At 35.9% G+C, this 24,806-nt stretch overlaps 1 protein-coding gene across 3 annotated transcripts in view; it reads left to right on the forward strand.

The window, feature by feature from the left end:
• The window catches only part of PHF14 (PHD finger protein 14), a 165,300-nt gene that overhangs the window by 59,268 nt on the left and 81,226 nt on the right, over positions 1 to 24,806 (forward strand). For all 3 annotated transcript variants that reach the window (XM_080666047.1, XM_080666046.1, XM_080666048.1), the window contains 2 exons: positions 11,872 to 11,922; positions 12,044 to 12,165. In XM_080666047.1, coding sequence (XP_080522173.1) covers positions 11,872 to 11,922; positions 12,044 to 12,165 — 173 coding nt within the window. The remainder of the gene's footprint in view (positions 1 to 11,871; positions 11,923 to 12,043; positions 12,166 to 24,806) is intronic.

Raw genomic sequence — 24,806 nt, forward strand, 5'->3', positions numbered from 1 at the left:
AGGTTACCAACATGGGACTATTCAAGGAAGGGAGTTACGGGAAATGGGATTTCCAGGCTCAGAGTAAGTAAGGTGGCTGTGGTCGTGGTGGAGATGTGTGCCAGACTGACCACAGGCAACCTAGCCTAGTACCCAACTTCTGTTTTCAGCTAATGTAGTGCTTACTTGTCGTCACATGGGTAGGTGCCCTGAATAGTGACATTTCCAGACTCCTTTCCTCCGCCCCTTCTCTTTCCTCTTTGAGGACTGTGATATTGTCTTTTTCATCCATATTGTCCCAGCTCTGAGCATTGTGCAAGGCAAGCAGTGAGTTCTTGATAAAGTGGTTAAATGAATCACTGACAGCATGAATGCAGACAGTGAATTGAAGAGTGATGAAATAGCAAGAGGATGTTACCTGAGTGTAAGCCAAAGGAAGTGAACCTGGGCTTTTTACAGGCCCAGCTGTATTTAAAATGGAGAGAGGGTTAACTCCTTTCCTAGCTTGCTGAATATCCTTCCAGCTGAGCCTTCACAATGTTTGCCATTCATTTATGACTGAATCACAGGTTTTCTCTCCCTCATTTTTCTTCTTAAAAAAAGTTAATTAAAAGGGAGTAACGTGAATGAGGTAAAAAATCTTTAAAAATAAAGGTTCTTGTGATAGATGGTACGTCAGCTTCTGTTACCCCAGTGACTTTCTTTCTCTCTTCCTCTTTATTTATAGAAGCTACACAAATGAGTTTAGGACTTTTCTCATTAGAGACTTTGGCAGAGAGAGTCCCTTTTATTTTGACTGCATTAAGCAATTCCTTCACAATTCCTATAACTTATGCCATCGGTTGCCAGTATTTATTTAAAAAATTGGCTTTGGTATAATTTATTTTTAGTGGTTGAGCTGATACTTTGAATCTACATCAGTTGATATAGTAATATCACTTTATAAAATAATAAATTTCGTATGTCTAATTATACATTCTGGAGAAAACTAGTAGTTTTCTCTAGTAGTTTTAACTTCTGCATTGATAGCCATTGATAACAACTGGGGATAATTTTTTAATACATTTTTCATTTATTATAGAAATGAAAATGTTTAGTCTTTGGGACTAGAATCTCATTTATCATAATACAGTTCAACTTCTTTTGTACTGGGAGAATTGCTTTTCTTCTCCCGCATGAGAGCTTTTATAGGACAGTGAATTAATTTATATACCTAGCCCACCTTCAAATATAAAATCACCATACTTAGCGATTTTCAACCAGTGTGCCACAAGAATTTTTAAAACATGCAATACCTAACTATTTAGTCAGGGACACTGACCTCTTTTCCCTTAGATTGTCAAATAAAAAATGACAACAGCCAATACAACAATAGCCATGCAGTGTGAATGAGTCACAATTATACTTATTTCTTTTGTCAGATTGGCAAAAAGTATATTTTTTGGTGTGCCACAGAATTTTAGTAACTAGTTTATGTGTGCCATGAGATGGGAAAAGTTGAAAATCACTGCCATATTTCATATATTACTTGGATTAAGAAAAACTTTTTCTTGAAATTAGTAAAATGTTATGTGGTTCTCATCTTTCAACTAAGAATTTTTATTATAGTACTTCCATTCCACTAGTTTCAAGTAGTGTATTTTTCCTTCCACCTTTCCAGGTTGCTTCTTTGGCATTTAGTCAAAACAACTCTGTAACCCCATTGATCTTGTAGGTTGCTGTTTATCTGAATTGTGAAGCATTGACTGTCTAGTATCACATAGGCCATTTTATGATTTTATAATATTCTAGTTTTAATACTTAATTGTTTTATATTTCACATCTTTGGAGATCCCAGCAGTTTTACAGTTATTTCATGTACTTTGCTTTTGCAAATTTTCAGCTTTATCTCACAGTACTTAGAGGGTAGATCATGACTTCTGATGCATGCAACATAATTCTTAGCTTTATTGATTTGATCGTTAGTGTATTTTGTCCTCTTGGGTAAACCCTCAGAATCCAGTAAAGGGAAGACAGTACGTGAAGGAGAACTTTTGTTTATAATAGATAGAAACATGGATTTATATTATGTTTTCTTCACAATTGTCAAAATTGTAGGCAATTATCTTTTGTCTGGGTGCTTTGGTCATATTTATTCCTGAGTTGAATAATAGTTCTTTATGTTAAGTAGTAAAAATTGGATGCTTGAGAATCCAGGTCATTATATATACTCTGTAATCTTTGCTTGTGACTGCTTGTCCTACTCTTGAAACAAGTTAATTTTTTACAATATATTTCTGTTGAGGAACTATAATAATGTAAGGCACTGTACAACAGATGATGAATAGAATACCAAAATGAAGACATGCTCTATGCCTTCTAGAAAATAGAAAGTTGATAGGAAGTTGACTGTCAAGTAAATATAATGTAAGTTAGAAACTACAGTGTCCATATGAGAGATATAGTTAAATTCCTTAATGGGTAACATGATAGTACTGAAATGGAAGCAAAAAGACAGAAGATTGAGGTGAGCCACAAAGACTACTAGTTGACTGTTATCATTGCCCAAAGCCTGGGTATTAGTAAGCTGAAATTTTTAAAGTAACAGCAAGCCAGACACTTGTAAAAGCATTGGAAACTTTAGCATAAAATTTAGTGTAAAAATTCTGAATCTGTAGCCATCTTTCTTACAACTTTTTTATGATAGGCATTTTGATGGCATCAGCCTCTCACATTACTATCTTGGCAAAATTTTGAAGATGTTAATGGGATTAAATCTTAATAATTTAGCTTTGGCTTGTGTGGTTCAGTTGGCTGGGTGTCCTCCCCTACACCAAAGGGTTGCTGGTTAAATTCCCAGTTAGGGCACAGGCCTGGATTTTAGGCTCGATCCCCTGTAGGGGGCATGCAGGAGGCAGCCCATCTTTGTTACATGAATGCTAGGATAAATTCAGACAGTAAAAGTGGGCCCAACAATTAGAACTATCTTATAGTGGGACATGCTGCTTGTTCTTTGGAATATTTAAAGCTATATGACTATAAGGGATATATATATATATATATTTTTTTTTTCTATTTGTGGGTGTTTTCTCTGTACAGAAATTTTTTTTTAATATTTTTATTGATTTCAGAGAGGAAGGGAGAGGGAGAGAGAGATAGAAACATCAATGATGAGAGAGAACCATTAATTGGCTGCCTCCTGCATGCCCCTCACTGGGGATCGAGCCCACCACCCGGGCATGTGCCCTTGACTGGAATCGAACCCGGGACCTTTCAGTCCGCAGGCTGACACTTTATCCACTGAGCCAAACCAGCCAGGGATAAGGGATATTTTTTGAAGGGTTTTCTGCATTGGGAAGAGAAGATTAGATGAAATAAAATTTTTTTAATTTTAATTTTAAGGTGTATGTGAAATAACCTTGATAGAAATCAAGATTCCTTTGAGCTCAGAATGTTGTGGGTTCTTCTTTACATTTCTAGTCCAATAGCCATCTTTGTTCTCATAGTTACCCAGCAACCTATTTACCCTGGTGTACCTCCTGCTATCACTTAAAATTCTAGTATCTTATATGGATCCTCTGTATAGTCATTTTAATAATGCTTTTGCTACTATCCTTGATTCTTTTATACCCTTGCTAATCCAAACTCATTCCTTTTCCATTCCTGCTTGAGGACACTGAAATGTGTTCCTTTGAGATTTATTTTGTTTATTAGGCATATTTTCTATATCCATCTTTAAGATGAATGTAGAGTTTTATATCATTATGAAGGGTATTAAAATTTGATTCTTAAATTTAAGAACAATTTTTACTGTAGTTGTGATTTTGAAAGATCTGAGCAGTGTGATTTTATTTCACCTTGGTTGCATTTATGATATTTATAAGTAATTATTCATGTAATTATTTGTTTGGTATCTGTGTAGACTCATAGACCTGAAACTCCATGGACAGGGGCTGTCCTGTTTACTACTCTGTATCCATGAACTACCATAGGGTTTGGTTCACAGCAGGTACTTAGTATTTCACAAATAAATTCTTCCATCTTCCACCATGGTTATGCGTTTGAAGCCACTGTACTGTGGAAGACTTTTTTTCTAGCCCTTCATTGTTAGGAGGAAATTGGTCCCTTTCTTCTTGTATGTTAATCATATTTCATTGGTAAAACTAGAGAATTACTGTAAAGGCAGTCTGGGATACTTCTGATTAAGTACCCATTATTTAGACCTTTTCTCTGTATTTTTTATTTGGAAGCTTTTCACTTGCTTTTAGGCAAGTAAATTACTTTTGAAGAAAATACCAATTAGCTTACACATGTCCCCTTTGAAGTTACTTTAAAATTGATGTTTGTACTTTTGGGCATATTTTCTAACAACTTTAATGTAACTTGAAAGCTTTCAGGTTTTCTTTTCATTTTCTTTGCATTCTGTGTCATGTGGTAACTTTTCATCTTTTATACAAGTGCCAAAGGACTTATTGGGATCTCTCTTTCCATAGTCTTTTACACACATGCATTATCTTCTGCTGTCTTTGAAGTTGTCAGATCTTTCTTCCTGTCTCATATATTTTGTTTCTTGTTTTGTATGTTATCCTTTTTTGGAAAATAAATACAATAAAAAGTCAGAATACTTTTTAGCAGCTTTGACTGAAACCATGTTGTTTTCCAAGATGTACCTTTTCTTATAGATCATTATTTTGGAAATAGACTTGAACACTTGGTTAATCTCTTTTCCATATTACTTAACAGTGTAAGTCAATAGCCTGTTCCAAATGGCAGTCTTCACTTGAGAATCAAATATCCTAGAGTCTACTCTTACTACATTTGTTGTTAAATTAGTTTTACAGATACACAGTGGCATCCTATTTAACAAAGTTAGAGTTTAAGTCCTAAGAATTTGAAAATCTGCAATATGTTTATTATATATTTTTTAAATTTAATTTTAACTTAATTATACATACAGTTTTTATGGATTCATCCCTACTGAAATGACTAAAGGTTACTATGTCTTGTGTCCTTTTCTTAATTTACCTATTATTTTATACTGTTTTAATTAAATTATTATAGTTCTGTGAAGAAAGTTTTATTTGGAGGCTTTACATATCACTTATTATTGAGTCTATTGTGAGACTCAAAATGACTTTTGAGACACTAAACAGATTATATAACCTCTGTCTTTCATTCTTAGAAGAAATCCTGGCAAAATTTTTGTGGTGGAACTGGACCATACTTTACTTACTTTGGCTCACTTGGAAGAGATTCATTGTGGGTGTTAAGGAATCTTATTTGGAACCCAAAGGCTTCTACTGTGTTTTTTGCTTCTTAGAAATGCATCATTTTTCTTTATTTCCAAGAGTGTGGAATAAAGAGAATAAAGAATAGGAAAGCTTTAGTATTTTATTTATTTTGAATATACCATTATCTGTGAGAAGGGTTTTACAGGACTACCTATTATATAAAACGTATGTTTTAGTTTATATTTTTAGGTTTGTAGTTATTTTAATTTATAGTGTTAACCCAACTGGTCATGGTTTTCTTTTGCTTCTTCCACGTATTTTCCTAACCGTGTTAATATAAATCAAATTAGATAAAAATAAACCCTATAGCCAATGGATAAGAAGGGAAAACACTCACTTTCGGTGCTCACTACTCCATCTGTTGGATACCAGCAGCCAAGAGAGATGGTACTTCGTTTAACTAACATTTTTCTATTGCTTATTTCATGAGTTTTATACAATGTGTGATTGTTTTCAATATATTGTTCTATAATTGGAAAGCATACTTATTTTTTAGAATATATATGTAAACTTTATATATATCTGTATATACATATATACACACATATATAATTTATATAGAAACATTTTGAACAGCAGCCAGATAGCTACTGGCATTTATTCCTTAGTATAAATCTGAAGATATTTGGCTTTATTTAGGTTTTCAAGGTTTGATTTACTTGTCCTAATTAACATTGAATTTTTGCTCAAAAATAAGCATTTATATATATAAATTAACATAGCGAGTCATTCCTTATATTTTATTGGGCTACATCATAGTTTATTTATTTATAATATGTTTTTATTGATTTCAGAGAGGAAGGGAGAGGGAGTGATATAAACATCAATGATGATAGAGAATCATTGATCTGCTGTCTCCTGCACACCCCACACGGGGGATCAAGCCTGTAACCTGGGCTTGTGCCCTGACTGGGAATCAAACCATGACCTCCTCCTGGTTCATAGATCGACTGGCCAGGCTCATGGTTTACCTATTAATTGTTGTTTTTGTAAATGTTGATTTGTCATAAAAAAGGTAAATATTTAAGTACAGAGAAAACTGCACATATGAATGTGTAAAACTCATCCTATGATATTAAAGATGAAGATATGGAGGTACTGTCTTCCAGCTTTAAAGTTAATTCATTTGTCAAATGAATCATTCTAACCTTGGGAAAATCATCATGCATCCAACAATTGCAAATTAAAATAACCCCAGTTCTAAAGAATTAATTTAAATTTGTTACATGTCTTCTAGTCCAAATGAAGTTATTGAAACATTTAATTATTTGTTTCAGATGAATAAACTACTAAAAATATTTTATTATTTTCTAATACCATTTCATTCTCTTTGTAGATGTTTTTATCACTTCCTGTTTTCAAGTAAATGTACCATCCTATCTAATAAAAGAGTAATAGGCAAATTAACCATCACTCTGCTACACCACAAGCCACGCCCACCAGCCAATCAGGAGCGAGTATGCAAATTAACCCAGCCAAGATGGCTGCAGCCATGGAGCGATCAGGAGGCTTGGGTTTCCCCAGCAATGGAGGAAGCCAAGCTTTCTGAACACCCTCGCGGGCCCAGGCCTTCACTCAAGGCTACAAAGTTTCAATTATAGAAGATAAATAAATCCCAACAAAAATGGCGGCAGCCATGGAGCTGGAGAGAGCAGGAGGCTTGAGTTGTCCCCGGCGATGGAGGAAGCCAAGCTTCCGCAGCCCTGGCCTGCCTTGATCTCCACTCAAGGCTACAAAGTTTCAATTATAGAAGAGAAATAAATCCCAGATCCCAGGGCCTCTGCTTGGGTCGCCAGGGGGTGTGGCCGGCCTGCAAACCACCACAGGCCCCTCTCTCAGGCCGCCCAACACCCCAAGGGAACCCCCACCCTGATCCGGGACTCCCTTCAGGGCAAACCAGCTGGCCCCCACCTGTGCACCACGCCTCTATCCTATCTAATAAAATAGTAATATGCAAATTGACCATCACTCCAACACACAAGATGGCTGCCCCCATGAGATCAAAGATCCTGCCCCCATGTGGACACAAGATGGCCACCACAAGATGGCCAGCAGGGGAGGGCAGTTGGGAAGGACCAGGCCTGCAAGGGAGGGCAATTAGGGGCAAACAGGCTGGCAGGGGAGTAGTTAGGGGGTGATCAGGCTGGCAGGCAGAAGCGGTTAGGGGCAATCAGGAAGGCAGGCAGGCGAGCAGTTGGGAGTCAGCAGTCCTGGATCATGAGAGGGATGTCCGACTGCCTGTTTAGGCCTGATCCTACTGGGCAGTCGGACATCCCTTGAGGGGTCCCAGATTGGAGAGGGTGCAGGCTGGGCTGAGGGACACACTCCCCCCTGCCCCCCCGCCCTCTCCCCATGCACGAATTTCATGCACCTGGCCTCTAATACACAGATAAAGAGCCAGGTGATCTAAGCAGCTCAGGTTGAATTGTTCTTCAGGCAAATAAAGTTCTTAAAATATAACAAACCAAAAAATAAATAGTAATGTGCCAAGATTTGGAGTGAGTTTCAAACTTTCCATTTGCTTTTAATAGCTTAATAATTGCAAAAGGAACCACAATTTGGAATTGAACCTTCAGTTGATCATTTGGAACATCTAGATAATGTGTCCGTATTAAGTTCTAAAGCACATAATTGTTAAACAAAATTTTATTTTCATCCTACTGCTTTATTTTGTTTCTAAAATAGTGTCATCCTCAATGTATATCATAAAATTACCACCTGGTTTTGAATACTTCTATACATCTAAGATGGGGCAAGCTCGTTGATAATTGAAATTTGTTGGATGAGCCAAACATGTTTTTGTTTTTCTTTCTTTTTACTTTTTTGCATAATTTCTCCACTTTTTCACTCCCCTTACATTTTCTAATTCATTCTGGGGCACCATGTGTAAGATATGTTCTGTTGTGATCATAGGCAATTATGAGTTGTCATGACTGTTTCATTGAAACTAGAAAGAAACCAATAGTTCTTGGCATTTTCTTGGAGGAGTTGGTATTGTCAAAAGTTGTGTTTGGATTAAAGCACCTTATATTTTTTTCTTTGTGAATATTAGTGATGTGATAAATGCTGACGAAGCTTGCTATAATTTACTTTGATAATGGATCATGGTAGTCACTATACTATGTAGGATAGCAAATTGGGTAGAATACAGTGTTAATTTGAGATATTAAGGTCTTCTCTCCATTGGGTACAATTCTCTAACTTGTTTCAAAATGTAAGAATTCATTTAGGCATTATGATGTTATAGCTTAAGTATTCAAGTGAGAGTTAGATATTTCTTTTCTCATGATAATTTGGCTTATCTCTATTTGAGGTTAAATTTATTAATTTGGATTTGGCATGCAGGAAAAATCAGTGAATTGGGAGTTGAGACACCTGTATTGGAAGTTGAGCTCTGTTAATTATCAGCTGTGTGATCATTAAGTCATCTTCCCTGGGCTGCTTTTTCAAAGCTCTAAGACAATGCCATTTCATATTCTTACAATAATATTTTTCTGACTAGAAATTGTTTCTGTTGCTTATGGCTAGTTATTTAAAATTACTACAGAAATACAGCAATGATTACTATTTACTAATAAATGCACTTAATTTAAAATAACTGTTTTAGATACTTATAAATACACTTACTCGTTTTTAAAATACCATTTAATTAAATATATGCATATTTATATAAGAAGGAAGTTATAAATATAGAGAAGTGTAACTATGCCATCGTTTGTTATGATCATTTATTTGCATTATTGTGCCTTTTGATACTAATTGCAGTATGAGTATGAAAAACTTCCAATTGCTGGAGTCATTCCAGATGTTTGAAGATTTAAAGTATTAATTAGCCAAAACCAGTTTGGCTCAGTGGATAGAGCGTCAGCCTGCGGACCGAAAGGTCCGGGGTTCGATTCCGGTCAAGGGCATGTAACTTGGTTGCGGGCACATCCCCAGTAGGAGGTGTGCAGGAGGCAGCTGATCGATGTTTCTCTCTTATCGATGTTTCTAACTCTCTATCCCTCTTCCTTCCTCTCTGTAAAAAATCAATAAAATATATTTAAAAAAAAAAGTATTAATTATAAATTGTAAATAATTGTATGTATTCTAAAGAATTGAAAATGTGAACTTGGAGCTTTCACCTATATATTTCAAAAATCATTTCACTGATTAGTGATTCAAAAATGAAATGATTCATTTGCTATTTCATTACCTAAAAGTTGGATTGAATGAAGAGAGGAAATATGGCAGTGTGTGAAGGCGTTTTGAGCATTCTGGCATTCTGACATGTTTATAGAACTAAAATGAGTAATTTGAATATTTTCCCTTTGATATTGGTTATTCTGGTCACCTTAATGAAATACCTTATAAGCAAAAATTATGCAAATTGAGAAAATAGCTTATTAGAGAAGGAAACAATAATTTATCCTTTTTAAAAATTGATTTCAAAGGGGTGGAGGAGAGAGAGAGAGAGAGAGAGAGAGAGAGAAACATCAATGATGAAAGAGAATCATTGATCAGCTGCCTCCTGCACATCCCACCATGGAGATCGAACCAGCAGTCGGGCATGTGCCCTGACCTGGAATCGAACTGTGACCTCTTGGTTCATAGGTCGATGATCAAACACTGAGCCATGCCAGCCGGGCAATCATTTACCCTTTTGCCGAAACCGGTTTGGCTCAGTGGATAGAGCGTCAGCCTGCGGACTGAAGGGTCCCGGGTTCGATTCCGGTCAAGGGCATGTACATTGGTTGCGGGCACATCCCCAGTGGGAGGTGTGCAGGAGGCAGCTGATCGATGTTTCTCTCTCATCGATGTTTCTAGCTCTCTATCCCTCTCCCTTCCTCTCTGTAAAATATCAATAAAATATATTTAAAAAAAATAATAATTTACCCTTTTGACAATTATTTTATCATTTATATTTTCTAGCATAATCATTTATGAGTTTCAATCCAGCCACTTACTATTTTATTCCACAATTTTATTCAGCCTTTATGTAATATGTATTGTATTAAGTTTAATTTGGTTTATTAAGATGAGTATTACATGACCTTACCAATTTGGAGATGAACTGTGTTGGAGGACAGAAATTGAAGTATAAAGGATAGGCATGTCACAGAAGGGAAAGATGGATATGTAAAGAGATAGACATAAAGTTTTAGTTAGAACTTAGATAAGTATTGTCAATATTAGGGACTCTTTTGTGCTAATATTCTCAAACTTTAATGTGAGTATGGCTTACTTGGGGATCTTGTTAAAAGGCAGATTTCAATTCAGTATGTAGTAAGAATTAGGATTCTACATTTCTAACAAGTTCATAGGGAAGGCCAATGCTTATGAGCCATGAATGGTATTTTGAGGAGCAAGGCTCCGTACTGTTCTTTGGTATTAAGAATAGATGTAGTGTCTGAAGGAGGCTTTTCCTGATAGAGTCTTACTTTTTCTTCCTAATTCCTTACATAATGTGATTAAAACATACTAATTGGCAGTACAAATGTAAATGAATATATAGTTTAGATTATTCCAGTCAAGTATTGGTTATCTAGAGGCAGATTGAATAGTATGCAGTGAGCCATGGTATTACAATAACAAGGGACTCAGTATTATGAATAGAAATGACAGTACTTTAGGAAAACAGCAGTGTATTATGTTAAATAGCAATTCTTTTTAGAATTTTTTGGTAACTACTCTAATCTGGGAATGTAATTTGTGGGAGTGGTGCCGCCTTTCTCTTCCATTCTCTGAAGAGCAGTGATCAGCACATGGAATTGTAGGTCTGCAGAGGCTGTGCTATGTGGGTGGAGATTTTTAACATATAGGTTGTAAATACTTCTGTAGTTCATACTTTATTACTCTTAAACCTTTGGATATTGTCTTTCATATGGTAAATATGTTCTGAAATACATAGTAAATGAATTTAAAATGAATCATTTATGTTATATTTTGCTTAGTTTTATTTTAACTAGAATTTGGGGACATCTGAGATCTTTTCCTCCCACTTTTTAAAAATTTGATTATTGCCTTAGCCAATTTGGCTCAGTGGATAAAGCGTCAGTCTGTGGACTGAAGGATCCCAGGTTCGATTCTGGCTAAGGGCACATGCCCGGGTTGTGGGCTCGATCCCCAGTAGGGGGTGTGCAGGAGGCAGCCAATGAATGATACTCTGTCATCATTGATGTATCTATCTCTCTCTCCCTCTCCCTTCCTTTCTGAAATCAATAAAGAAATATATTTAAAAAAAATTGATTATGTATGTTGCACAAACATGCATGCATACCCACATACATGGGCATACAGTCGATGTAGTATGAGTCTAGGTTTAGCATTTCAGCTGTAGAAGTCGTATAAGTTATGAAAATTTAAATTTTCTGCATAAATCATAATTGTATATGAATTATTTTAAAAATATTCAGACTAATTTTGGATAACTTCCTCTCAGATACTTGTGTTATTTAAGTGTTTAATTTTTCATGTTTTTTTTTTCTTGAGACATAAATAGTGCAATAGAGCTATACAGCATTAATTAGAAATACTAAATTTCTGAGTGCTTAACCTAAGCAGTAACATTTAACAGAGAAAAATGTTTTTATCATTAATTAAACATTAGATATTTTTGTGGATTTCTTTTTCTTTTCTTTAGAGAACCAGAGGACGGAAACGAAGCTTCATTCCTGATGAAGAAAAACATGAGGTTGGAATAAGTTAAGCATTTTTTATACAGTCTAAACTTTAGTTTTTTGCTAAAAATTATTTCTATTTTCCTCGTAGCCTGATTTTGTTTTATGTTTTGTATTGTTCTCCTGGGATGGCAGGAAAGAGTTCCTAGAGAGAGAAGACAGAGGCAGTCTGTGTTACAGAAGAAGCCCAAGGCTGAAGATTTACGAACTGAATGTGCAACTTGCAAGGGAACTGGAGACAATGAAAATCTTGTCAGGTAAGTTGGATTCTGAGACTTTGTCTTTAGGGGTTTAAGACTGCATTTTCATCATTTTCTCATCACAGATATAATGGGGGGGGGGGGGGGGGGGAAGCACAGTGCAGGGCCTTTTAAACAACCTTTTATTAAACCTGCCACATATTGGCTATTCTCTGGAGTTAGATGTAATTAGGAGCGATAATCTGAATTATGAATACAAGAGAAGTTGACACTCTGCTTATAGAGGCCACAGAAACACTTTGTACTAAGATTGTTTTATCTCATTAAATACTGAAATTACTAAGTTCTCTTAGCATGTTATAGAACTTAAAGTTTATTAGCGATAATGATAAGGTAGAGATACTTTTTATTGATAAGAGCTTCATCAGTAGTTCTTTACTGTTTATCAAAACAAATGTGTTGAATGCTTCTCTCTTGTGAAATAAAGAAAGGTGAAAAGATGGCCTAGATAGATTTTACTTTGTTTTTTGTTTTGTTTTGTTGTTTGTTTTGTTTTGGTACCTTTTTTTTTTAGCAGACATAATGCTAATCAGGAATCTCAGCTGTTATTGCTATTCCTGATGGTCCAGACACTTCTAAATTTAGCCATTTGCCTCTTTTTCTGAGATGAAGAAATTGCTCAAAGCCTTGGGTGAGATGGAGGAGTAGGTGGGTGAACTAAGGAAACCTCATTTAAAAGCGTTATCACCTTTTCAAAGGACAGTGACATAAATAATCTTTTAGTATGTCAAGGGAACCCTTTCTGATTGCTTGCAAAATTGTCTATTAAATTACACGAGGGCCCAGAAATTAAAACTTTCAAAAGCAGTAAATTGACAAAACATGTATTAGTACTATTATATGATTTTAAATATTTGCTTCCAAAATGATGTCATTTATTTGTCATTAAAATTATAACTTCTGTTTGTTTTAATTCCTCATAAAAAGGCAAGAAGTTTTGAATTTATGAGTTTTTTATACTATCATTGAGGAAGATAAGGGGAAAATTAAAATTATAGTGAAAAAATACAAAGTGCTTCAACAAAGTCAAGAAAGTCTGTAACACGTGGCCAGTGTTTCTTGAATGTCATGAGAGCTCTCCTTGAGGTTAAACTCATTTAAATTTAGGGTAAAATAATTCTAATGATAGAAGATACCCATGAATAATTCTGACCACAATGCAATTTTCTAATTTATTAAAAAATATTCCAAGCAAAGCATAACATAATGGATTGCATGAAACAATAAAACAACAAAAATGAATAAACAAAAGGGGGGAAAAAAACCCCCATAAAAACAATCTTATATAGTGGACAAAATTCACTATAGGGGAAATTTCCTTGGGGTTGAGGATGGCATTGTTGTGCATGATCAATTTGAAACAATCATTTAAAACATAAAGAGCTGGTTATCTCCTTTTTAATTAATTGAACCTATAGGAATATCTATTCTTGTACTTATTTATTAACTAGTAGGTTCAGGCCTTTTTACTATAAGACCTGTATATTTTTACCAGCTTTTTATTTATTTATTTGATCATGTATTTGAATAAAATAATCCAGGAAATAAATACAACTTTTATTTAAAAAACTACTTTACAACAAGAGCTCTTTAACACATATATTAGTTATATTAAAAAAATAGGTACCATTTTTCTTGTATTCTTGATAATATTTTTGAATAATATATCTTTCATCTCACTTATTTAATTAGTTTCTGTTATAAAGTTTTCATTCCTAATTGCATTATTATAGCATGCCAGTGTCTGGGATTCTGTGAAAGACTTCTTAGAAGGTAAAGATATTTTTGTTACTATAGAAATGACGGGTATACAAGCCTTCTTCCATGGTTTTACCTTGTTAAGAAGATAACATCACAGATTTTCTTCAAAGGATTTAATGAAGAGGATTTAAAAAGTTTTATAAATATTATATATTAATGTATTTGAGAACAAAATAAACTGGATATAAAGCAATGCCATAAAATGTTTTATGGTTATAATGTGGTTGCTCCATAAAATGAAAATAAAAAAATACACATGGAGTTTAAGCACTATTGCTCTTGAGTTCAAGAAGAATTACAATTCATGTAGAATTTAATATGTTTAAAAAGGTAATCTTATAAGCTAATAGCTGCCATTTCCCTTAACATCTCTTTTGTTTTGTAACTGGCACCATCATTGTTTACAAATTCCCTAAAAAGTCCACACATTTATGATTAAGTTGCATCTTAATATTATGTACACATGAAATTTTTTTGTAACATTAATTTTAAGACTTTATTTTCTCTAAGGATATATTTCAGTGCTTGGTTAGGATTACATTATACTTATTATATGTATGTCTATTAGGCTCTCATAAAATTAAACTTCTTGGGTCATAATTTAATTAATAATCTCTTATTGAATACACCACATTTATTTCTCAAGTTTCTTTGAACAAGCAAATATGATTCACTAGAACCTGCTGTTTAGCAGCTATGATTTTGAAACCACACTTCTCTATGTAATTCAGGCTATATAAAAATTCCTTCTTAATTATTTTCCTTGCTTTTTTGGTTCTTTGTATATATGTATATGTCAATTTACATGTATAATTTTTTACTATTACTGGGAAATTGCATTTAGTTTATCAGTCAGTTGTAATAGAAGGTTCCAGCTGTTATTTTTTGTTTTGCCTCTTTAGCTTTCCTTAGGTCTTCTTATGGCAAGTAATTTAGCAATTTCTGTTTCAGTTTTTCCCTTTATTGTACATGGTGAAAATCACATTCTGCTCCATTAGGGACTGTTAATAATTGCTGAGTGATAGTAAATTCTTTCCATATAAAATAGTGCAGCAGCGATATAATTTAGTAATACAAAGGATACACATGTACGTGGATTCTGATATAAAGGTTCCATTTGGTAAATATGTTCCAGTAATAAAAAATGCTTAATTTTTTTACCTTTCAGAGAATGTGCATGTTCTGTTTTTGTATATAATTCTAGAATATGTGGGACAAAAAAATTGAATTTGTTGAAACTCGTTCTTCTGAAGTGATTAGATTGAACTATTTCCATTAGACATGGGAAATGTAAAAATTGTCAAAGTCTTAAAGAGAAGATGGTTTTACACCATCTTATGGACTTCTTGAAAATAGTGTTTCCTTTTTTTGCCATTTACTTTTTAAATTTAATTAAAAATTACCTGGGAAGTTTCCAATTAAAATATGTATTTCTTTATGTTACTTAGTATTTATCTCTTTGTGATGGATGTTGTTTATTGGAGGTAGTTGTGGGCCCACTTAGTGTCTGTCATCTTATTTGTTTTTATTTGCACAGTTCCTAGCACATTTACTAGGTGTACTGGTTAATAATGTGATTTCCTGTTAACTGGTTAATAATGCAGATTACCTGTTAACCGGTTAAAAATGCAGATTACCTATTAATGGGTTAAAAATGTGGATTAACTATTAACCGGTTAATAATGCAGATTAATTATTAACCGGTTAATAGTGTGGATTAACTATTAACTTGTTAATAGTGCGGATTAACTATTAACCGGTTAAAAATGCCACAGCTCCATTAGGTTTACTACTATTTCTGTCCAGGTTGAGTTTAATTTGTCTTTTTCCTCAAGTAAAGTTAGAACCTTTGGGCTGTGATAATGGAAAACCTAACTAAAAGTGTTTGAAATAACCTATGATTTATTATCTCACATAGCAAGAAGTCAGATCGGTTAGCCCTGCAATAATGTTCTCAAGGACTTGTTTTCTTTCCATTTTTCTACTCTGATCACTAGTGCCTGATAAATTTAGTGTCTGTCTCCTCAAAATCTCAATATATCTCTCCCTCCCCCGCCACGCCCCCCCCCCCCCCCCCCCCCCCCAGGCTCTCAACCCTCTCAACCAGGGAGAGGATAGGGGCAGGCCTACAAACCACTTAGGTCTCCAGGTACCTAAATAGCTTTGCAAGTTTTGTTTTGTTAGCAAAGAAAAGAGTCAATTGCCTTTGAGTGGGCAGTAATGGCAGTTGAATAGACAATCAATATTCAACTCTAGCCTTGATTTGCATTTCAGTCTTGTTCAAAATACATATACTAAATAAATGTTTGATAATGCATGATTGTTCCACATAAAGTAGTGAGTGATTACTCTTTGGTGAATTAATCCAAAAATTTTAATATAATTTATTCCTAGAATACATTGGTCACTAAATATAAGTATTTGATGAAAATGTTTAAAAGGTTTAATGAAGGAGAATTCCTTTTGTGTGACTAAAGAATAGTGGATATTTTTTTCTGGATATTAGGTAAGGAAATACACAGATTTGAGATGAGTTAGTTAATTCTTCATTGTAAAATAGAAATGAAGTGATTCCTCTCCTTGAACATATTTGATGTTTAAAAGATAGATTTTAAAGATACTGAGCCTTTTTTCTCTATAAATCTTTATCAGGCTATCACACTAGGAATAAGACCAACGTTTCAGAACTCAAATTTTATCTTAGCTATGTAAACTCATTGCGACACATTTTCTTAATGGGAGATGTGGGAGAGAAAAAGTGTTTCCTACAACTAAGAACCTAGTGTCTTTAATATTATTTTATATTGTGGCCAGTACTCACAGGAGGGGAAATGATCTATGGTGCTATATCACTTTTATAGCTAAATCCAAACTATTAAATGCCTGTTTTATTATCCTCCTTTATATTGAGTATATGGCAAATTATATAGGTATTGAACCATTTTAGTTACAAGATTAGATGTCTGTTTAGTCTCTTAACAAAGCTATTACCATTTTTATTTATTTCACATTTTAAACATCTGGTCTCTGAGTACTTTATTTAAAACCAAATTTGATTGTATCATCAGTTAATAGGAGTACCAGCAACAATTCATATTTATTATATTTTTATTTCAAATGTTAGTCTCTTTGATTATTCAGATTTTTTATTTTTAATTACCTCTTTTGTCCATAATTTGTATGGAGGTTTCTAGATTGCCTGGATCAGTGGTCGGCAAACCGCGGCTCGCGAGCCACATGTGGCTCGTGAGCCGTGGTTTGCCGCTCTGTTGACTAATGAATTTGCCGACCACTGTCATATACTACCCTTTACCTCTTTCCACACAATATGCCACAATTGCCTAATCCTCACAGCTTCCACCTACAAGGTAACATTTAGTCTAGTCCAGTGGTCGGCAAACTCCTTAGTGAACAGAGCGGCAAACCGCGGCTCGCGAGCCGAGGTTTGCCGACCACTGGCCTGGATCGAAGGGATGTTTTTCTCCCAGAAATTTGATTAGATTAAGAGAATGAAGCTAAGATCAGTTGTAACTTTAGTTACTATATTCATAGAACATCAGATCACTTAAAATGGTTTGTTACTTTAAAAAAACACACCTAGTTTTATCTCTATTAAGATCAATTAAGACTCATTTGACATATTTCTTCAAATAGAATTTTATATTTATATACTTGCTACTTTATTGTTTCTTGTGCAGTTTATCACATAATCAATATTAATAAAATTTGCATATCATATGCTTGTGAAGTGATGGTGCAAATATTTATTATTTGGATACATAAAAGTTAAAACTTATAAAGAATTATAAGTTTTAAAATGATTTGTGTTTTGTAATAAGTTTCAAATGTATTAAAACCAGACATTTTCTGCACAAAGACATTTCTGGATAAACTTCTGTTTCTATTCTTTACTCTATGAGCAATTTCAAGTATAGGTTTCAGGGTCTTGTCTTGCTTAGTTTATTCTTGTATTCCTGAGTCAGTGATTAGTATAGTGTAATTGCTGTATTCTAAAGGATTGTTTCTAAAGCTTGGATTTCTAATATTTCTTATGTGTAAAGTACCCTTCATGTCACCCTGACAGCCTGTGTAATATACCTCTTTCTTCAAGTTTGGCTACTATTATATACTAGAGGTCTGGTGCACAAAATTCCTGCATGGCGGGGGGGGGGACTTGTCCCTCAGCCCAGCCTGCACCCTCTCAATCTGGAACCATTAGAGGGATGTCCGACCGCCCGTTTAGGCCCGATCCCACCCAGGATCGGGCCTAAACGGGCGGTCGGACATCCCTCTCACAATCCAGGACTGCTGGCTCCCAACTGCTCGCCTGCCTCTGCCTAATTGCCCCTAACTGCTTCTGCCTGCCAGTCTGATCACCCCCTAACCACTCCCCTGCCAGTCTGATCGACAACTAACTGCCCCCAGCTGGCCCTATTGCCCCTAACTGCCCTCCTCTATCGGCTTGGTCGCCCCTAACTGCCCTCCCTGCTGGCCTGATTGCACACAACTGCCCTTCCCTGAAGGCCTGGTCCCTCTCCAACTGCTCTCCCCTGCAGGCCTGGTCCCCCCCCAACTGCCCTCCCCTGCTGGCCTGGTTCCCCCCCCCCAACTGCCCTCCCCTGAAGTCCTGGTCCCCCCCCCAATTGTCCTCCTCTGCAGGCCTGGTCCCCCCCAACTGCCCTCCCCTGCAGGCCTGGTCTCTACCAACTGCCCTCCTCTGCTGGCCCGGTCACCCCTAACTGCCCTCCCTGCTGGCCTGATCACACACAACTGCCCTCCCCTGCTGACCTGGTCTCCCCCAACTGCCCTTCTCTGCTAGCCTGGTCACCCCTAACTGCCCTCCCTGCTTGCCTGATCGCCCACAACTGCCCTCTCCTGCAGGCCTGGTCCCCCCCCCGCAACTGCCCTAACCTGCAGGCCTGGTCCCCTCAACTGCCCTCCCCTGCAGGCCTGGGTCCCCCCTAACTGCCCTCCACTGCAGGCCTGGTCCCCCCCTACTGCCCTCCCTGGCTGGCCTGGTCCCCCCACTACTGCCCTCCTTGCAGATCTAGTCCCCCCCAGCTGCCCTCCCCTGCAGTCCTGGTGCCCCCCCAACTGCCCTCCCCTGCTGGCCTGGTCACCCCTAACTGCCCACAACTGCCCTCCCCTGCAGGCCTGGTCCCCTCAACTGCCCTCCCCTGCTGGCCTGGTCACCCCTAACTGCCCACAACTGCCCTCCCCTGCAGGCCATCTTTTGGTGGCCATCTTGTGTCCACATGGGGGCAGCCATCTTTGACCACTTGGGGGCAGCCATATTGTGTCTTGGAGTGACAGTCAATTTGCATATTACTCTTTTATTAGATAGGATGGTATATGTCTAACCTTGCTTTTCTCTTTTGAAAGTATAACCACCTTATTCTTGTATAGCTCTATGTTGTTCAACTCACTGAACAAAGAGCCTTATCCTGGTGGTTAGTGACTCACACACTTTATGGGAAATTGCATTAAGGAATCACTGGCAAGATATTAAATCTTCCTAATTTTTATGTTAGATTTAATTTTGTGAAAAGGCAGAGATAAAGTAGCATATCAGATGTCTCAGAAGACCCAAGGACTTCCTATCTCTCTTAGTCTTTATAATTTTAACTTCTATGTTGAGATATGTGATTCATCTGAAATTTGTTTATGGGTTCAGGTAGAGTTAAGGAAGCTTTGTTTATTATCCCATGTGGCTTTCCAGTTTTCTAGCACCCTTTGATGAAAATACTTGTCTTACCCCAATAAGTTGCTTTGGTGCCATTGCTTAAAAATAAATTGATTTTTTTAAATGTGGGTCTATTTCTAGACTTTGTATTCTGTTCCATTAAGCTATGTATCAATTACCTTGATTGTTGGTGGCTAGAATAAGCTCTTTTGTTATACCAGATCATTTGTATTTCCACATTAGTGTCAAAAACAGCTTGTCTATTTTTATTATAAAAGAAAGTATGACACCAGAAGAAAAAAAAGCACAGGCAGCAACAACAAAAATAGATAAATTGGAATCATTTTTGTGTAGTGAAGGACACAACAAAGCAAAAAGGTAACCCACAAAATAGGAGAAAATATTTGCAAATCATGTATCTGATAAAGGATTATCAAGAGTATATAAAGGGATTATCAAGAGTATATAAAGAACTAAAACTCAACATCAACAACAAAAAAACCTGATTAAAAATTAGCAAAGGACTGGAATAGACATTTCTTCAAAGAAGATATGAAATAACCAATAAGCACATGAAAAGATGTTCAACATCAGTGATCATTAGGGAAATTCAATGAGGAACCAACTCAACCATTAGAATGGTTATTAGAACACAAAAATGAAAATAAACAAGGAAACCCAGAAAGTAACAAGTGTTGGTGAGGATACAGACAAATTGGAACCTTTTGCACTGTGGTGGGAATGTAAAATGTTGCATCCACTGTGGAAAACAGTATGGCGGGTCCTCAAAAAATTAAAAATAGAATTGCCATATGATCTAGCAATTCCACTTTTGGATACATACTCAAAAGAATTGAAAGCAGAGACTCAAAGAGATATTGTATATCTTGTACATAGCAGCATTATTAGCAATAGCCAAAAGGTGGAAGCATCCCATTGTCCATTGGTGGATGAGTAGATAAACAAAATGTGATAAATACATACAATGAAATATTGTCCAGCCCCAAAAAGGAAGGCAATTCTGATACATGCTATGACATGGAAGAACCTTGAAGATCATATGTTGAGTGAAATAAGCCAGTCATAAAAGAACAAATATTGTATGATTTCCTTTGATATGAGGGAAGTGGAATAGTCAAATTCATAGAGACAAAGTAGAGTGGTGGTTGCCAAGAACAGGGTGACTGAGTAGTTCATGTTTAATGGGTACAGAGTTTCAGTTGGAGAAAATGAAAAAGTTTTAGAGATGGGTGGAGGTGATGGTTACACAACTGTAAATTTACTTAATGCCTGTGAACTGTCCACTTAATGGTTAAAGTGGTAAATTTTATGTTATATGTATCTAACCACAATTTTGAAAAAAGCCTACTTGGGTTATGGTTAGCTTTGTTTTGAATACATGGGTGAATTTGGAGAGCATTAACATCTTAACAATTTTGCCTTTTAATCAACGAAACTGGTATATTTCTACATTTATTCATATATTCAGATATCCTTTTCTTTTCCTCATCAGTGTTTTTGTAATTTTCACTGTAGAAATCTTGCAAGTCTATTATTAAACATATTCCAAAGTATTTAATATTTTTTGATGCTATAGTATAAGAAAACTTTAAATACATTTTTTTTTTAAATCCTCACTCGAGGATATTTTTTCATTGATTTTTAGACAGAGTGGAAGAGAGAGGGAAAGACAGAGAGAAATAACGATGTGAGAGAAACACATTGATTGGTTGTCTCCTACATGAGCACCTACCAGAGCCAGGGCCTGGGAGGAGCCTGCAACTGAGATACGTGCCCTTGACCAGAATCGAACCAGGGACCCTTCTGTCCTCAGGCTGAGGCTCTGTCCACTGAGCCAAATTGGCTAGGGCTAAATATAAATTTTAACTGCTTATGCAAGTGTTGAGAGCTGCCAGGTGTTGAGGGGTCACTTAAGATCACAAACCAAACCGAAAGTTACAGTTAAAATTACTTATTACAGTATCATAAGCAAGAGGCCAAATAGGAATGGTTGCTGGCTCCCCAAATGTTCCATTTCCCCCACTAAATAGAACTTGGTAAGGTCAAATGGATCACTGCAGACATTGGGTGAGGTATGGGGCATTAATGTCTCTGTTGACAGAGCCCTGAACAAAAGAATCTTGCTGGGGGTAGGGGAAGGAGAGGGGAAGGGTAATGAGGTAGAACTGAGTCAGTGGATATAAGTGTCTTTAAGACCCCTCCCTCAACAAGGGGATCTTGGGGAAGGTGCAGGAGTAGTGTTTTAGTCTAGCTCTTCCTTCCCCCACAAAAGGAGGCCTTACAATCCTGGAATAAATCCCTCCTGATCATGAGGTATGGACTCTTTTATATATTTTTGGAATTTATTTGCTAATATTTTGATAAGGGCTTTGTGTTTCTATTTGTAAAAGTCTTGCTTTGTTAATTGCTTTTCTTGTAAAGTCTTTATCCAGTTTTGTCATCAGGTTTTACTGGGCTTCTAAAAGACCTTAGAAAGTGTTCCTCTCTCCTCTTTTTTTTTCTTAAAGCATTTGTCTGAGATTGATATTTTTTCTTCATTGTTGTTAAATTCCCCAATGAAAACATGTGGACCAGAGTTTTCTTTGTTAAGTACATTTAACTTTAGTATACATTTCTGAGAGTTAAACCTCAGAAATACATAAACTCAGAATTACATAACCTTAAGGTGATCTTGTTCAGTATTAAAGTGTGTGTGTATGTGTGTGTGTGTGTGTGTGTGTGTGTGTGTGTTTTAGTTAACTGATATTTGATAGAATGCTTTCACTTTTGTATTTTATGATTAAGGATAGAGAAGAGAAGCTATAAAACCTCATTTTTCTCCTTATTTTACTTTATTCATTCATTTTCTCCAGGTGGTATGTGTCATTAGTGTAACTAATTTCCCACTAAATATTGTTGTTGTATATGGAGAGGTTGTTGATTAGGAAAACCATAATGATAATTTTCTTGCTTGTTAAGGGACAATCTTCCTCCCTCTCTCTCTCTCTCTCTCTCTCTCTCTCTCTCTCTCTCTCTGGCAGTGGTAGTACATTTAGTATTTATCTTAATAGGCTCAAAAAGTAAGCCTCCCTTGAAAACTTAAGTACCTAACCAGGAAAATGATGGGGAGGGCATAGGACTGAAATTGAAAGGCTGGAATTTTAAACAAGAGTCTGTATCACCATGAGGTATGTAGGTAACTTTTCTGGGAACCAGTTATTTCATTCATAACACAAGCAATGTATTAAGTTGATTTGAAGATCCCTTTAATTTTCATATTCTATGACTTTATAATACTAGTAGAGGCCTGGTGCATGGATTTGTACACCAGTGGGGTCCCTCGGCCTGGCTCCAACATCCCCTGAGGGGTCCCAGATTGTGAGAAGGCACAGGCCAGGCAAAGGGACCCCACTGGTGCATGAATACGTGCACCGGGCTTCTAGTATGTATGTAAGATCTTTGGTTAATCCCTTCCCGCACTTCCCCTCCCCCCTTCCCTCTGAGATTCATTAATTTGTTCCATGTGTCCATGCCTGTGGTTTCCACTCTTGTGTTGAGCGTCTGCCCGCTGGTGGTCAGTGCATGTCATAACTACTGGCCAGTCAGCTGGTCGCTTAGGCTTTTATATATATAGATGGGATTGAAAAAGAGAAATTTGGAAATGAAAAATGGTATCAAGGTGTAAAGAATTCTGAATAATTTATTGCACAAATCTTCCACCAACAATGCTGTTAATTGTATTAGCCCATAATATTTTTTCTAATTTCAATTTCAGTTATATATTTTATAAAATCATAGCCTATCACAAATATGTGAGTTAATTATTAGACAGTCATTTTTCATTTTTTACTAATTGAGACGTAGGTTTGTGAGGGATGGTTTATAGAAATTTACTTTGAAAAGTTTTTTGTTTTCTTCTTAATTTTATAAAACAAAATATTTACTGAGCATTTATTTATTTATTTATTTATTTATTTCAAACATACTTTATTGATTTTTTACAGAGAGGAAGGGAGAGGGATAGAGAGTCAGATACATTGATGAGAGAGAAACATTGATCAGCTGCCTCCTGCACACCCCCTACTAGGGATGTGCCCACAACCAAGGTACATGCCCTTGACCAGAATCGAACCTGGGACCCTTCAGTCTGCAGGCCAACGCTCTATCCACTGCTCCAAACAGGTCAGGGCTACTGAGCTTTTAAATAGGCTAAAATATATTTGTAGATGACATGATAGCTGAGTATGTATAGCATTTCTCATTCAATTGTTTTGCATATATGATATATGGTTTCTTTTCATTTTAATCCTTAATAATTTTTCTTTTAATTTTTAATTAATTGTAATCCTTTTTGTGAAATAATTTTAAGGATCAATTACATTTATCATAAACTGAAATGAATTAAAATTATCAGTTTCTGAATTAGCTTTTTCTATTGCCGTGTACTCAATAGGATTTAAAGCTAAATATAATGTACTTATACATAAAGCATGCTCCCACTTAACAGGAGTTTCCTCTAATTTTGTCTCACTTTCTAGACTGATCTCATATATTATTAAGAAAATACATAATCAAGAATTGGTTTGACATTGTGAGATGACTTGGTAGCTGACTTTTACCATCGCACATAAACAGTGCACTTATTCTCAATCACAGTATCACTTTCAGCCAGATAACCACTAAAATCACTGCACTGTGGTTTTCTGAAAATGCCATAATCCTTCAAATGCCACATTAAACCGAGAGAGAAAACCATCAGTAGTGCCTGCACAGTTATGTAGAAGAATGAGCCATGAACCAAGTGAAAAGTTGTTCTGGAAGAGCAGTAACCTTTCCCTTGATGTGTGCATTTCCCATTACGTTTTTGACACAAAATGTTGCAAAATGATTTAATGGTGGCATTTTGTTTTGCTGACTCCTTTTTTTCATTAAAAAAAAGCCAAAGTTAGGATAGGAATGTAGGGGAAGAGTGACCAAGTACTGAATTCTATTTTATGAATCTGTTTTCAAATTAAATAAATAAAATATGTTTAGGAACATGGCTTTGCCCTCTTTACGTTGTATGTTAACTGTAATAAATAAATCACTTAGTTCTATTTATATCTTCACAATGATGTTATTTTTCTTTAAAGTTAATTTTTTCTCCATTCTCTTTTTTCTTCCTAATAACCCCCTGGTTATAAATGGCATGTCA

This window comes from Plecotus auritus (genome assembly GCF_963455305.1).
Source record: "Plecotus auritus genome assembly, chromosome: 4".
NCBI lineage: Eukaryota > Metazoa > Chordata > Mammalia > Chiroptera > Vespertilionidae > Plecotus > Plecotus auritus.